The sequence below is a fragment of the Mesoplodon bidens genome, assembly GCF_964165515.1.
Source record: "Mesoplodon bidens genome assembly, chromosome: 6".
Lineage (NCBI taxonomy): Eukaryota > Metazoa > Chordata > Mammalia > Artiodactyla > Ziphiidae > Mesoplodon > Mesoplodon bidens.
The window spans coordinates 37,115,613-37,131,107 of NC_138162.1; the positions used below are offsets into that span (position 1 = coordinate 37,115,613).

The 15,495-nt window shown below is 39.4% G+C and overlaps 1 protein-coding gene across 4 annotated transcripts in view; it reads right to left on the reverse strand.

Annotated features, from left to right (window-relative positions):
• The window catches only part of PTBP3 (polypyrimidine tract binding protein 3), a 102,653-nt gene extending 92,039 nt beyond the window's left edge, over positions 1–10,614 (reverse strand). For 2 of the 4 annotated variants that reach the window (XM_081237171.1, XM_081237170.1), the window contains exons 1-2: positions 10,416–10,500; positions 7,456–7,489 (exon numbers count right to left, since the gene is read on the reverse strand). In XM_081237171.1, the coding sequence (XP_081093297.1) occupies positions 7,456–7,489; positions 10,416–10,423 (42 nt within the window). In that variant the 5' untranslated portion in view covers positions 10,424–10,500. Of the gene's footprint in view, positions 1–7,455; positions 7,490–10,415 lie in introns of all 4 variants that reach the window. The other 2 variants (XM_081237174.1, XM_081237172.1) reach the window with 2 other exon arrangements.
• Between the last annotated feature and the right edge of the window lie 4,881 nt (positions 10,615–15,495).

Below are 15,495 nucleotides of genomic sequence, written 5' to 3' on the forward strand. Positions count from 1 at the left end.
ATTTCAGGACAGGAATTATTACTAGATAAAGATATATATTACAAATGATTTTTTAAAGGTTAATTCATCAAGAAAATATAACATTCCTAAATGTGAATGCATGTAATAACTGAGCTTTAAAATATATAAAGCAAAAACTGACAGAACTACAAAAAGAAATAAAAAAACCACAACTACAGATGGAAATTCCAATATTCTTCTCCTCTTTCAGTAATTAACAGAATAGAAAGAAAATCAGGAAAGTTAGAGAAAACTTGAAACTTCAACCAGTTTATTCTATTGACATTTATAAGGCAGTACACCAACAAAAGTAAACTATACATTTTTTTTCAAGTGTACATAGAACATTCATAAAGACAGACTATAGGGCCTCCCTGGTGGCGCAGTGGTTGAGAGTCCGCCTGCCAATGCAGGGGATGCGGGTTCGGGCCCCGGTCCGGGGGGATCCCGCATGCCGCGGAGCGGCTGGGCCCGTGAGCCATGGCCGCTGAGCCTGCACGTCCGGAGCCTGTGCTCCACAGCGGGAGAGGCCACAGCAGTGAGAGGCCCGCGTACCGCAAAAAAAAAAAAAAAAAAAAAAGACAGACTATAGCTTGACATTAAAACAAATCTCAGAAAATGTAAAGGCTGAAATGGTATACAGCATGTCCTCTAATCAAAGTAGCATTTAAAAAAATAGAAAGGGACTTCCCTGGTGGCACAGTGGTTAAGAATCTGCCTGCCAATGCAGGCGACATGGGTTTGAGCCCCAATCCAGGAAGATCTCACATGCTGCGGAGCAACTAAGCCCGCGCGCCACAACTACTGAGCCCGCGTGCCACAACTACTGAAGCCCGCACACCTAGAGCCCGTGCTCCGCAACGAGAAGCCACTGCAATGAGAAGCCTGCGCACCAGGACGAAGAGTAGCCCCCACTAACTGCAACTAGCATAGCAACGAAGACCCAACGCAGCCATAAATAAATTAATTAATTAAATAAATTTCAAAAAAATAAATAAAAATAAAAATAATTAAAAATAGAAAGAAATCCCAAGATTTGGCTTTGAAAACCCCCAAATATTTAGAAATTAAATCACGCTTATAAATAATCTTAGGTAGAGCTTCCCTGGTGGCACAGTGGTTGAGAAACTGCCTGCCGATGCAGGGGACACGGGTTCGAGCCCTGGTCTGGGAAGATCCCACATGCCACGGAGCAACTAGGCCCGTGAGCCACAACTACTGAGCCTGTATGTCTGGAGCCTGTGCTCTGCAACAAGAGGCCACAATAGTGAGAGGCCTGCGCACTGCAATGAAGAGTGGTCCCCGCTTACCACAATTGGAGAAAGCCCTGGCACAGAAACGAAGACCCAACACAGCCAAAAATAAATAAACAAACCAATGAACCGACAAAAAATAAATAAAATAAAATAAAATAAAATCTTAAAAAAATAATCATAGGTAAAAAGAGAAATCACACTAAGAGTAGAAAATACTTTGAACTGACTGAAAATTAAAACCCAGCACACCAAATTTTGTGTGCTGCAATGAAAGAAAAAAATCTGAACAGCACAATATCTATTTTTTAAAACTGAATTCATAATTAAAAACCTTCCTGCAAAGAAAATGCACCCACAAATAGCTACACTGATGAATTCTATCAAACATTTAAGGAAAAAACACTACCAATCTTATACAAACTCTCATCAACAGACTGGACGTGGCTGAAGAAAGAATTATGAGCCTGAAGACATTTCAACAGGAACTTCCCAAACAGAAATGCAAAGAGAAAAAAGAATTGGAAAAAAAAAAGAAAGAGAAAAAGAGAGAGTGAAGCAGAAAAAAACATTTCAAAGTAATGAATGACCAAGAGCTTTCCATAATCAATGATAGAGACCAAACCACAAACCCAGCATCTCAGAGAACACCAAGTAGGATAATACCAAAAAATATGCACTTCAGCAGATCATTCAAACTGCAGAAAACCAAAAACAAAGAGAAAATCTTGAGAAAAAAACAACTCCTTACCTACAGAGGACTAAGGATGAGAATTACAGAGGTTTCTTTCTCATCAGAAACCATGGAAGCAGGAAGAAAGTAGAGTGGAATATCTAAAGAGTTAATGGAGAAAAAAAATCCCCACCAACCTAGAATTCTATATGAAAAGCATCCTTCAAAAGTAAAGGAGAAATAAAGACTTCTTCAGACAAAAACCAAGGAAATGTATTTATCAGTAGACCTGCCCTACGAAAAATGTTAAAAGAAGGTCTTTGGGGAGAAGAAAAATTATGTAGATCAGAACTCAGATCTACATAAGGAAAGGAAGACTGTTGGAGAAGGAATAAATGAAGGTATTTTATACTTCTTATTCTTAATTGATCTAAAAAGTCTGTTTATTTAAAGTAATAACAGTAACAATGTATTGTGTGATTACTGCATATGGTTAAGTAAAATGAAGGATAAGTGTCCTAAGGGACAGGAAGGAGAAATTGGAAATGCTCTGTTTAAGGTACCTGCACTATACATGAAGCAGCATAGCATTATTTGAAGGTGGACTTAAAATGAGCTGTAAATGTATACTGCAACCATTAAAAAAAGTTTTTAAAGAGGTATAAGATGCTAAAAGAGGAAATAAATGGAATCATATAAAATGCTCAATTAAAACCAGAGAAGGCAAAAAAAAAAAAAAAAAAAAAACGAGAGGGAGAAAATAAAAACAAAGAACAAGCCAATGAACACAAACAGTTATGAACAAGGCACTTATTAATTTAACTAAATTAATCATCCCTTGAAATGTGAATGGTAATGGCCTACATATACCAATTAAAAGACAGATTGCTCAGAGGGGATTTAAAAAAAAAAACAACAAAAAACCTAACGATATGTTGTCTACAAGAAACCCACTTTTAAAGAATAGGCAGGGCTTCCCTGGTGGTGCAGTGGTTGAGAGCCCACCTGCCGATGCAGGGGACATGGGTTCGTGCCCCGGTCCGGGAAGATCCCACATGCCGCGGAGCGGCTGGGCCCGTGAGCCATGGCCTTTGAGCCTGCGTGTCCAGAGCCTGTGCTCCGCAACGGGAGAGGCCACAACAGCGCGAGGCCCACATACCGCAAAAAAAAAAAAAAAAAAAAAGAATAGGCAAAAAAGTTAACATTCATAAAAGAAGGTAAGTGAATGGCTAATAAGCACATGAAACGGTACACACCACCACCAGTCATCAGGTCAATAGAAATTAAAACTATAATGAGATGCTACTAGGCATTCTAGTTATACTCACTAGAATTCCTAACAGTAAAGTGTTGGCAAGGACGTGGGGCAACCTGAACTCGAATACAAAGCGGCTCCAAGTGTAAAGTGGTACATTTAAAAAAATAACCGGGCCTCCCTGGTGGCGCAGTGGTTGAAGAGTCCGCCTGCCGATGCAGGGGATACGGGTTCGTGCCCCGGTCTGGGAGGATCCCATATGCCGCGGAGCGGCTGGGCCCGTGAGCCATGGCCGCTGGGCCTGCGCATCCGGAGCCTGTGCTCCGCAACGGGAGAGGCCACAACAGTGAGAGGCCCGCATACCGCAAAAAGAAAAAAAAAAAAAAAAAAAAAAAAAAATAACCAAGTTAAACATACACATATCCAATTTTCCTCCTAAGCATAGTGTACAATGAAACACACATTTACCCAGAGACATACACAAATGTTTACAGTCGCTTTATTCATAATAGCTCAAATCTGAAAAGAACCCAAATGCCCACCAACATGAGAATGGATTTTTAAATACTGTGATATAGTCACACAATGGAATACTCTCGTTAATAAATAAGAAAGAACTACTGATACATAGAACATAGATAAATCTAAAAATCCATTTTGCTGAGTAAAAGCCAGGCATCAAAGAGCTTATGCTATATATATGGAGTATTAATATTTATTTCATTTATATGAAAATCAAACACACACAAAATTAATCTGTGGCAACAGAAATCAAAAGAGTTGCCTAGATTGGGTCTAGAAAAGGGCAACAGGAAACGGGGATACATTTGTCAAAATTTATTGCACTGTACCCTTAAGACCTGTGCATTTCACTCTATGTAAGTTACTGCTCAGTTAAAAAAAAAAAAAAGATTTCTGGCAAAGGCCTTTTCTGTAGTTCAAACACAGCAAGCAGTAGGTGCATTTTTCCTGCAAAGGGTCAGAAAGTAAATATTTTAGAATTTATGGTCATATGGCCCCTGTTATAACCCTTCTGTCATTGTATCGTTAAAGTATCCAGACAATATGGAAACAAATGAGCATGGCTGTGTTTCACTAAAACTATTTACAAAAACAGGTGGCAAGCTGGATTTGGTCCACAGGCTGTAGTCTGCTAACTCCTGGTGGAGCAATAGAAAATCAATCTTCAAAATTAATTTAAATACACTGTAGTGTTTTTTCCTGTATAGCGACAGGCATGATAATTATTAGAAGCCAGTTATAGTCCTTCCTAAATTTGTAGGTTTTTCTATACTCATCTAATCATTTAAAATAGAAAGATAAACTAGAAAATCCCTAAAATATATTTAATATGGAAGATCATCATTTTAAAAAATCATTTAATGGTATAACTGATTCACTTTGTTATAAAGCAGAAACTAGCACACCATTGTAAAGCAATTATACTCCAATAAAGATGTAAAAAAAATCATTTAATGGCCACTATAGTATGCTGAAAAATTATCCAGGAATGTGAGAAATATGAGTTTAAGATACACTAGCTAGTAATAATTAAAGTATGAACTAGAAATTTAAAATACACTTAGTTACACACACAAAAAGCTATGTTACCCACAATGCTGATGCTTTGATTTATCTGGTATAATAAAGTTCTTGAAACATGCCCAGCATCAATCATCATCACCTGGTTCATTCTTTATTTAAAAGAATTGAAAATTAAGAACAGCAATTACTTCTTGCTGTTTTTAAAAGCATTTCAGAATACAAAATAACATATGGAAATAAAAGAAATATTTTATGAGAAGTACCAAAAGCTAAAAGCTAATTTTTTGCCTAATTTAGGCAAGGCTCAAAAACCCTGCAAAGAACCTGCAGGTTCAAACCCTGCAAAGATACCCTGCAAAGAACATCCAGGGTATACAACTAGGTCTAAATAAATCTCAAATACAGCACAGCCCTAAGCTGCCTAAAAATGTTTATCCATCTTCAAGAAAATTCTAATCTAAAAAAAGAATTTAATTCTCTCTCACCATGGTATATATGTATTAGAAGAAACACTAGCAAAATCAGAAGGCTTGGGCTCCAGTATAAGTTTGCCACCTAATTGACTGTGTGAGAATTTGGCATCCATTCATTAAGCAAGCATTTCTGAGAGCCTACGTGCCAGACACTGGAAACACAGTAGTGAAGGAAATATCAAAAATTCCTGCCCTCATGACACATTCTAGTGAGTCACTTAATCTCTAAAAAACAATTTAGTTTTCTTTCACTAAGGTAATGGACTTCATATTTAAGAGTATTTTCAATTCTCTAAAATAAAATCCATATTACTTTCTGCATCGGGAAAGCAATTAATGGAGCATAACCTGAAATCCACTCTTCCACTGGCTAAAACTATTTCTTGTGTCATTATATTCAGACAGCAAATAAAAGAAAATAAGGGACATTCTTGAAGAACTTATTTAAATTTGCTAATTTTGGTTTATACAATCTAGAGGAAATATGAGCCTTATTGGCCTATTACTTGGTAACTAAACTTCCTTGGATGGGATCCAAGAAAGAAGCAGAACAATCTTATGAGAATTTTCTTCATATAATGAGTAATTTTACAGACATTTCCAGTATTGCCAAGTGAATCAACTAATCAGCTTATCCTTTCTTTAGAGTAAAGAAAGTGTTTTGTTTCCAAAGTGCTTGCTGCAACACAGGTAGTCAGAGATCCTAATTGCGTATTCAAATCTAGTTCCTGAGCCTTACATTTAAATTTTTCTCTTATCTATCATCAAGATATATTTTTTCCCCAAAATAAAAGAGGCATGACAGTCCTTCAAGCATAACTCCTCAACTCCCAAATGTAAGTTTTTAAAATGTTTCATGTATTCATTTTTCCCAGATAAACTCTAGAATCACAAATTACATTTCTGGTAAGACCAAAACAACTCTCACTTTAAATATCCCTTCCCTCACAGGCCCCTACGGAGAAACCAAAAGGGATCCAAGACATAAGCCTGCGGTTTCTAATCTATGAGTATCATTCCCAAATGAGAAATTGACATAAGTATCTACCAAAAAAAAAAAAGTATATCCCACCAAGAGGCTTCTCCATTTATTTTCAACTCATAAAATATGTTCGAAGTTTGCCAAAGCAAGCTAACTCCATCCAACTTCAAAAGACAGTATAAGCAGTAGTCCCCAATTATGCTAATCTTGAACATCCTATTGTTAGTCTAAAACTCTATCTTTACGTTTATATTTTAAGATGTTTTAGGAATATGAGTACCACCATCAGATCCAATAAAACCAAATGCAGAAGTGTTGAAATTGTTAGCTAGAGATGATGGACAGAAAGCAGCAAAACAACTTTACATAAAATACATATAATATACACATGAATTATTTCCATTTTCTACAGTAATATGAACTGTAAGTGGTCTCTAGAACTAGATTCTCAACTCAGCTGCACCAAATACCAAATTGCTAAAAGAAATCTTAAAACTTCCATTTATATTTTAAAAGCCTCATATTGATGAACTCGATTTGTATTTTAGAATCCAATAAATAAGACTTTGATAAAACTGAAATGACTTATAACTTAGAAGAATCATTACTGTAAAATATTAATTATCCAGCTCTCCCGCTGTTCACCTTTTAGACAGTACCCTCCCCTCATTGCTGGCAGCGAGGTACAATGAAAAAAAAGGTCAGGTTTGAACCAGAAAGACATGGGTTTGAACTCTGGTGCACCACACCTTGAACACAAACTTTCTGAACCTATTTTTTCATCTCTAAAATGGGAATATTAACACCTACCTTGAAGAACTGTTTCAATTATTAGTGAAATATATGTAAAGCATCTTGCATATAATAGGAATTGAAGAAACTTTAGCTGCTATTATTATTTTATTACTCATAAATGCATCCAAGACAAGATAAAAGAAAGGACATGGCAGGAAAATAAACCAGAGCCTAGGTTACATGTAACTGCTAAAACAACAAAAGCAAATAAATACCCTGATAGTTCAAGCGAAATTTGGGGCTCAACTTTTTGTTCACATTTTATATAAACAAGATAATATTGTAACCACTCTTTATAAACACATAAAATCCAAAATTAGCTACAGGTCTACTTATGTTGGAGCTAAATAAAAATGAAATTATCATCATACAATAAAACAGATAATTTTATGAACAGGTGAGATGATTTCACCATTGGAAAAAAAATGCCAAAACTAAGATTTAAAAATGCTTATGAAAGGATATTAAAAGATTCCTACCTTTAAACCGACTGCTATAAGATCTGTAACAACACTGTATGGAAAAAGTAAAAAGAGAAAATGGAAAACAAAGTTAGAGAACAAGTTTTAAAAAGACAGAGATAATAAGATAAAGAAAAAAAGAAAAAGCATTATAATAACAAATAATAAAAATAAGAATGTGATGAGTTGTGAAATGTTAATACAAAGAAAAGTGACGGGACAGTCTAGCAACAGCAGAGTGTAAAAGCAAAGCTTTAATAGCAATGTAAGAAACAAATAATAAATCAAATTCTCTTTTGGTATTTAGAAAAATGTAGTTGTGCTTCAATAAAATGAGTACATGTTTATCTATTTACCTCTATTTAACAAATCCAAACCAAAACTTTAAATCACCAAAGTTCACTCTTTTAAATCACTGGTATGAACTATCGTATTTAAAGTTTTAAATGAAACAAAACCAGTGAGTGGATTTTACAGAAATAGACGGTAACTTGCAAATTTGCATCTACCACCCAAAGGGCTCACCAAAATATAGCTAAGACAGTCTCTGAGAATTAAAAACACAAACATCAAACTTCAGACATCAAAATTTTCAAAGATTTGTTTTAAAAAAAATTCTACCACATCAAAACTGTGTTTAAGTATCAGGAGGAAATGAACACGAACACACACACACACACACACACACAACAGTTGGGATTTGAGGTGGAACTAGAAAGATATGTTGACTGGTGGTTTGTTTTTTTAACTATCCAAAATAATGAAAAAGGACTTTTTTCAGGCTATGGAGAATATAGAAATTTAAGTAGCCTCCTAAAAGCATAAACTCACTGTGTTCAAAACCATATCCCGTAACACCAAGATGTAAAAGACCCACATAGTTCTGCCAAGCAAAAATCCATCTCTTCCAACCCCCCAAAAAACTGTCTTCAATTAAGTTTGTCTCCATATCTCCTAAAAGAAAGCTATAATAAAATTCTATATATTGTTAATAACCTGCCATCATTACTTAATAAAAGTAAACAAGTTTATGTTTGTTTAATGATGCAAATTTAATTGTTTTAAACAATAACCATGTAGAGTTAAAATTTTTTCTTTTGAAACTTAGATTTTGTTTGAAATTTAAATGTGATAACTGACATTTGTGCATAAAAAATTAGATTGTATAATATGTACTACGGTATTGGTCCCGATGCAAAGAGTAAATCATGCTGCTACTTGAACTCCCAAATGAACTTACCTTCCAGTATGTCTTACTGCCCCACATATTTAAACCAATAAACTCATTCTTAGCTTTCAAACCACATTTAGGGTGAAGAGAAAGTTAACTTCTTAAACACTATCTGAAAGAGTAAGTCTGCACTTCACAGTTGCCCAAGAGTTTAACAGCCAAGATGCATAAGCCAAGAGTCCTCTTTCTTATCACTATAAATTTTCCAATACAAAAAGCTAGTCTGCTTCCATATCTCAAGTCAAACCACTAGTCAAGACAATTCACTACACACAGTGAAATACTACTTCCACAGCCTTTCTCAACTGAAATATTGGCATAATTATACAAATAATTAAGATAGCAAAATTCTACACACATATAAAGTGTAATTTAAAAAGGTGGTGTGAAATGAGTTTTCAACGATGCTCTCAGAGAAGCTTCAATTAAACAATAAAAATAGGTTCAATTAAATTTTAAAAATACTTTGGAGAACATCACCACCACAAATGAAATCTAAAATTGCACTTTGTCTAACGTCTGTAACAGTGTGCAATGTACATTCAAATGGGTTAATCCCATTTATTATCATATAGACTTATTATAAAACTAGGATAAACGAAATCTAATGAAGGCAAAAATTGTTCGAAGATTCCATCGTCTTTACACAGCACAATTACAATCAACTATATGGTAACATGTACGAGGCTTTACTGTTCAAGCAAGTTCAATATACTCCACAACCAAAAGGTCTACAGAAATCTTGTCATCAAAATCAAGTAAAAGGCCAAACAAAATCTCAAGTGCATAATGAAAATAAACAAGTGGATTTGTAGGCTCTAATAGAGATTTTTTTTTTTTTTGGATCTTGATGCACATAGGCTACGACCTTCAACTAATTCACCAAGATCCTAATCTAGTTGTTTTCTTAATCATTCAAATATCTGTCTGGTCCCACCCCATAATCCTGGGTCCTCAGAGAAATATTTATATCGGTGATCCTAAATCTTTATTTTGGCCACAGACCTCATTCACTTTTAAAGCGTTTCAAAGCTCCCCGAAAATCACACTTATGCAATATTTTGCATACATCGCAGGGAATTCACAAGTTTCTTAGGGGCGGGGGGTTGGTAGGGGCACGCGTCCCTGGTCACCGAGTCCAGACGCCCGGTGTACGGTAATCGTTAACAGAGCTCCCAGCACAAGCCCGGAGACCGCGTGGGACCCCGGCTCCGGGACCAGGTCGCCGTCCAGACGTGTACCTGCGCGTGCCCTCGCCGTCCGCCACTCCGCGGCCACTCGCCTCCCCGCCAGAGGAAGCTCCAGCGCCCGCCCCACCTCCCCGGTAAACAGCAACTCTCCGAGCGGGAGAACGCCCGCCCCGAGCGCCGCCTCCGCCTCCCCCAGCGCCGCGCACCATTTTCTGAGAGGAAGTGTCTGGAGGCCGGGCCGGGCTCCCCGGACGCTCGGGCAGAGGGCGGACCTCGGCACCCGCGGGCTGCACCGGGCTTTCCTCCGCTTCCTTGGGCGAAGGGTGTGAAGAGGCGGACATTACGGGGGCGCCGCGAGGGGGAAGGAGAGGCTGCGGCGGACCGCCCCTCCGGGACTCGGGACTCTCCGAGGAGGCGCCCGGAAGCCCCGCCGTCGGGCTCGGCCCGGGCCGCTCCTTGGGCCGCCGGCGCCGTACCCGGCTCCGCCGCTCCGGCGCGTCCGGCCGAGAGCCGAGAAGAAGCGGGCAAGCGCAGCCCGGTGGCCGCCGAGCACTTACCCATCCATGGCCCACACGGAGGAGCGCACAGTGCGGAGACTGACGGGCCCACCGCGAACGGAGGGAGGAGGCAGCGGCAGCAGGGCGGCTCCGGGTACCGGCAAGCTGCGCTTCTCTGGAGCTCCGGCCGGTCGAAGGTGGAAAGAGAGTGGAAAGCAGGGGCGGAGACCAGGGACGCTCCCGCCACCGCCGTGCCCCCGCCTTCCCCACCCCCCCCCCGAGCGCGTCCCCGCCTCGCCTCACCCCGCCCCTTAGCGTCGACGCCCTCCCTGCGCCCCGCCCACAGCCGCCCTCCGGCTCGGCTCCAGGGCGCCCTCTTCCTGCGGCCGCCCTGAGGCTCCGCCTCCGGGTGCTCCGCCCCGGCGCGCGCGCCCCGCCCCCACCTCCCTCCTGCGCTCACGGGAGCGCGCGCCTTGTGCTTCCCGCTTCGCCGCCCCGCCCGCGCTCCCGCGGGCTCCGCCGGCCTTCCGGCTTCTGCGCCCGGGGCGGCCTAGCTTGGACACCTCCCTCTACCGGCGGGAAAAGCGTTGGGGACCCGACTCCGGAGAGTAGGTAGGAGTGTCCTGCGAGGGCCCCAGAACCGCCGCGGAATTGCCCCGGGTGGGCAAGGCTGGTGGCTCGGCCCGGAGCAGGGAGGCCCGGCGCGGGCTGTGGTCTTCGGAGCCCCAGGCCGTGCAGCCCCAGGAAGCGCCAGTCACCCGCCCGGTGACCCTCGATAGGTGTGGTTGGGATGAAGATGAAAGGATGAAAGAGGGGAAAGAGACTGCCCCGAACTTGAGAATATTTACGTTTTTATACAGTTATAGTCTCTGAGGGCTTTTCGACCTCGACTGTGTAGGATCGAATTTGTGGGAAACATTCATCGCACAATATGGAATGGCCACTGTATTGCTAGCATTTTATAAAAGTTTCCACATTCTCCCTGTAAAACAACAACAAAAACCTATGAGGGAGTGATTATTCTCGTTTTTCAGATGAAAATTTAGACATGAATAGAATGATTTGCCTACAGTTTCACACCCGCTAAAGCCCTTTCCTCATAGTCTGAGCAAAATTAGAAGCATATAACTAGTGGCAACTCGCTTTTTTTCCCTTTTATATTCTGTTTGGTTCCGAAATGGAATGCTTTTTCAATTCAGAGATCGCCAAAACGGGAGCCACTAAACGCTGTCCTCCACCAAATTCTTAACCTCCTGAGTAGAAAGAGGGGGCCGCTCCCTCTCATCCTCATTTGAAAAGCCAGTAACAAGAAGCTCAATCATCTATCCTTGCTACTATCCCTCTTTTTAAAAGTGGGTGCTACCTAAAAGATTTAAACTGTCGATTCATCCATCATTAACTTAGTATTTATTACTTACTCTGTGCCAAGCACTGCAGGGCTATCCAAGAAAATCAGGTCCCAGCCTTTGCGGTTGCATGGATTCCTCCCTTAGTTTATTTATTATTTATTTATTGACAAAACAGTTTTCAAACAGCTCAGGTATCTTATTCAGAGAGATCATTTTTAAAATACTGTATCTAACCTAAATCCCACTTTCCAAAAGGTCAAATATATTTTGTTTTGTATGTTAAATCTAAATACTAATTGCAGTTGTAAACATTGCCAACTTACATTGCTAGATGGATATTAAAAATATCAGCAAGATAAATAGCTGATGCGGTCTTGCCATTGTTGTTTTAGGGATATATTCTGTTGATGAAATTTCCTTAATTTTTTTTTTTTTAGCTACACAAGTAATAATATGCATACATGCTCATTTGGGAAATTCAAACAATATTAAAAAGTTATAATTATTTTTCTTCACAAGCCACCCATTGCCCACGATAACCAGTGTAACAACTGTGTGTGCATCCTTCCAAGACCCTCACTGGTTTTTGCTTTTCTCACGTAAAAATCCTGGAGATTTTTTTTTCATGGCAGTACTTTTCATTTACTTAATTCTTTTTAAGACTGCATAGTATTTCATAATTTCATGTGCCATAATTTTATTTAACCTTTTCCAAAATAGTGGAAATTTACAGTTTCTAATTACTCAAAATAATTAACAGTATTGCAGAGAACATCATGTATGTATGAACATCTTTGCACACATATAATTATATCTGAGGAATAGATTGCTAGAAGCAGAATTGCAGAACAAAGGGCATAAGCATTTTCAGATTTCATAAATATTGCCAAAATGATTCCCAAAAAGCTGAACCAATTTACTCTTTATTTTTTTTTAAAAGTTCTATTTCTCTTAGCCAATGCCTTAAGATAACTAATAAATTTCAATATTAAAAAATAAAGTCTATCTCAAACTCACTGTCCATGTTACTAACAATAACTCTGAAAAGTCTCCAGTGTAAAGTATACCTGACTAAGATGAATAGAACTGTATGGCATTTCCTAAACACTTAACAACCAGTTTTACAACAGAAGCCTAGATAATCAGAAAACTACTCCGGACAGAAAACAAGGTGAAACCTTGCCCTTTCCCCTGCCTCTTGGTCATAAGTTTAAAAGACTTGTGATGGATTCAGTTCCACAGGTTTGTGAGTTTCTCTGATTCAAAAACAGTAGATAGTATGGAATTTAGTTATGCTACGACACTTTTAGAACCCTAGCTATCCCCATAATCCATATGGCATTGGAAAACCGTGGCCTTCTGTAATGTCAGCAGAAGTTTCTGAGTTTCTGGAATGATCAGATGTCACCCACATGACCTGGCTTTGCATGAGAGCTTTATGTTCTGTATACTGGCTTCTTGATGGTAAAGAGGATAACACATTCTTTATTTGCTAATTGCTAATTGCTCTATACTTTTGAAAAGTAAGACAGTTACAATAATTTAGTTTATAAATTTTCTAGCATTTAACCTTCCTGTGTTTTTATTCTAATATATATATATATTTTTTAATTCTAAGAAATTCCCCTGAAACACCTTCATCTGATAAGAGACACCCCTGCCCCCTCCATTATTATGTTTGGACAAAATGTAACCTTTGAACATTTCCCTTAAGGCATTGCAATATGCAGTGGTAGTTAACATTTAACCAGCATTATTACCCTATTCATGTTTATAGGTAAGACTTCTTAAGACAGAAAAATAATACAGAGATGCCAATGTAAGTCAGAAATAAAACCAGCCATTTGATGAATCTGGGAGGTGGACATTTTAATATCATTTTATCCCCTGATAAATATAAAACCATAATTGTTAACATATATATGCTAAGACTCAAACATATGAAATTATACTGAGTGAAAAAAGCTAAACTCAAAAGGCTACAAACCATATGATTGCATTTATATGACAGTCTCAAAATGACAAAATGACAAAGATGGAAAACAGATTAGTGGTTGCCAGGTGTTAGGAAATGGGGGGCGGGGGGGTTGGATATGGAGCGAGAAGATGAGTGTGACTATAAGGGAGTAGCAAGGGGTATGTTTGTGGTGATGGAGCAGGACTATAGCTTGATTGTGGGGTGGGTTATACAAATCTACACATGATAAAATTGCACAGACCTTTAGACACAAGTGCTTATAAAACTAGCAAAATCTGAGTAAGATTTGTGGATTGTACCAGTGTCAATTTCCTGGTTTTGTTACAGTTATTAAGACGTTACCATTGGGGGAAACTGGGTGAAGAGTACATGGGACCTCTTTGTACTTCTTTTAAAACTTATTGTGAATCTATAATTATTTCAAAATAAAACAATAAAAAAAGAAATATTGCAAAGTGTTCCCTTAATACATGTTATTTGTTCAGTAGTTAAGCAATAACTTAAAAGGCTTAAGAAAAATGTGTAGGTGTATAATTCATATTTTTCGGGCTCTATCAACTTAGTAGGCAGACTAGGTTATAATAGCTGACACACACTGAGTCTTCTCAGTCTGTTGTATGATGAGCCTTCCTTCAGAGTCCTTCCCAACTGTTTGAGGAGTAGAGATGAAAGTGTTTCCTGCATACTCACTGACCTCTCTGCCACCATGAGTTATGTCCGTTTTCCTCAGCCTGTTCCTGGCCCTGATGTAATCATTTCCATGTAAAGCTGCTAGCATGACCAGTGCTTGGTTCAGGGCACTCCACCATTTGCACTGAAGATGCTGTCTCTCGTCACTGTCCTATAGTAGCAGTTGCCAGCCCAGTTGCTCAGCTGAGGCATGGACATTGAGCAGTGGATTTTCAAGAGTAATTTTTCTTTTTGCCATACTGTATCACTGAGGTCCCAGCGTCTCTCAGTTCTTAATAAAACAGCCCTTTCCATTTTCATTCTCAGAAAATCCTTTAAGATTTAGGCATGAGTCTGGGACAAGGCCGGAGAACAATCTGAGTAATAATCACTACCCTCTTTTGAGAATCATCATTCCCCTTAAGCACTGACCTTTTGTCCTTAAGACTGGTACACTCTACTCTCTACCCTGAGGGTGTGTTCTCACCTAGGAGTTTCCTAGGCCCTGCTTGGAAGTAGATCTCTTAGAAATAGAGGACAACATACCTCTTCAGAGATGCTTAAGTATATTTGATCCTGCCTGATTTCAAACTGAGGACCCTCCCGCCCATGCTCACAAAAAGAGAGGAAATTCTATTCACTACAACAAAGAACTAGAAAGGGGCACTGTTTGAGTTAGGTTAAGGAACACCTCTGAAATGAATAGTACTGTATGGTAAAAGAGTGGTCTAGAGCCAGACTAGCTAGTTTAGAATCTTAAATCTTTGTGAAGTCTGTGCAGCATTGCATTGCCCTGGCCAAGCTCATAGTGGAGCAGAACGTCCCATCCCAGCTATTGCCACCCCTGGGAGGAGAGGCTTTCCCAGTATCAACAGTTTAAAGATTCTCAATGATGAATTCTTGTGGCTACCAACCTGTTCGGCTGACGCATGGACACTGAGCAGGTGAACATTGCCTTTAATGACAATTCCTGAGGATTCTGACACCTACCTACATTATGTGGCCAGATCAGGCCATTTTGGCACCAAGGGCTTGGCATCACACTTGTGTCAGGTGAGGAGGATGCCAAGATCCTCAGTGATGGGCAGGATCACTTTGAGGTCAATATTAATGAACTCTGATGAGATAGACATCTCCTCCTACA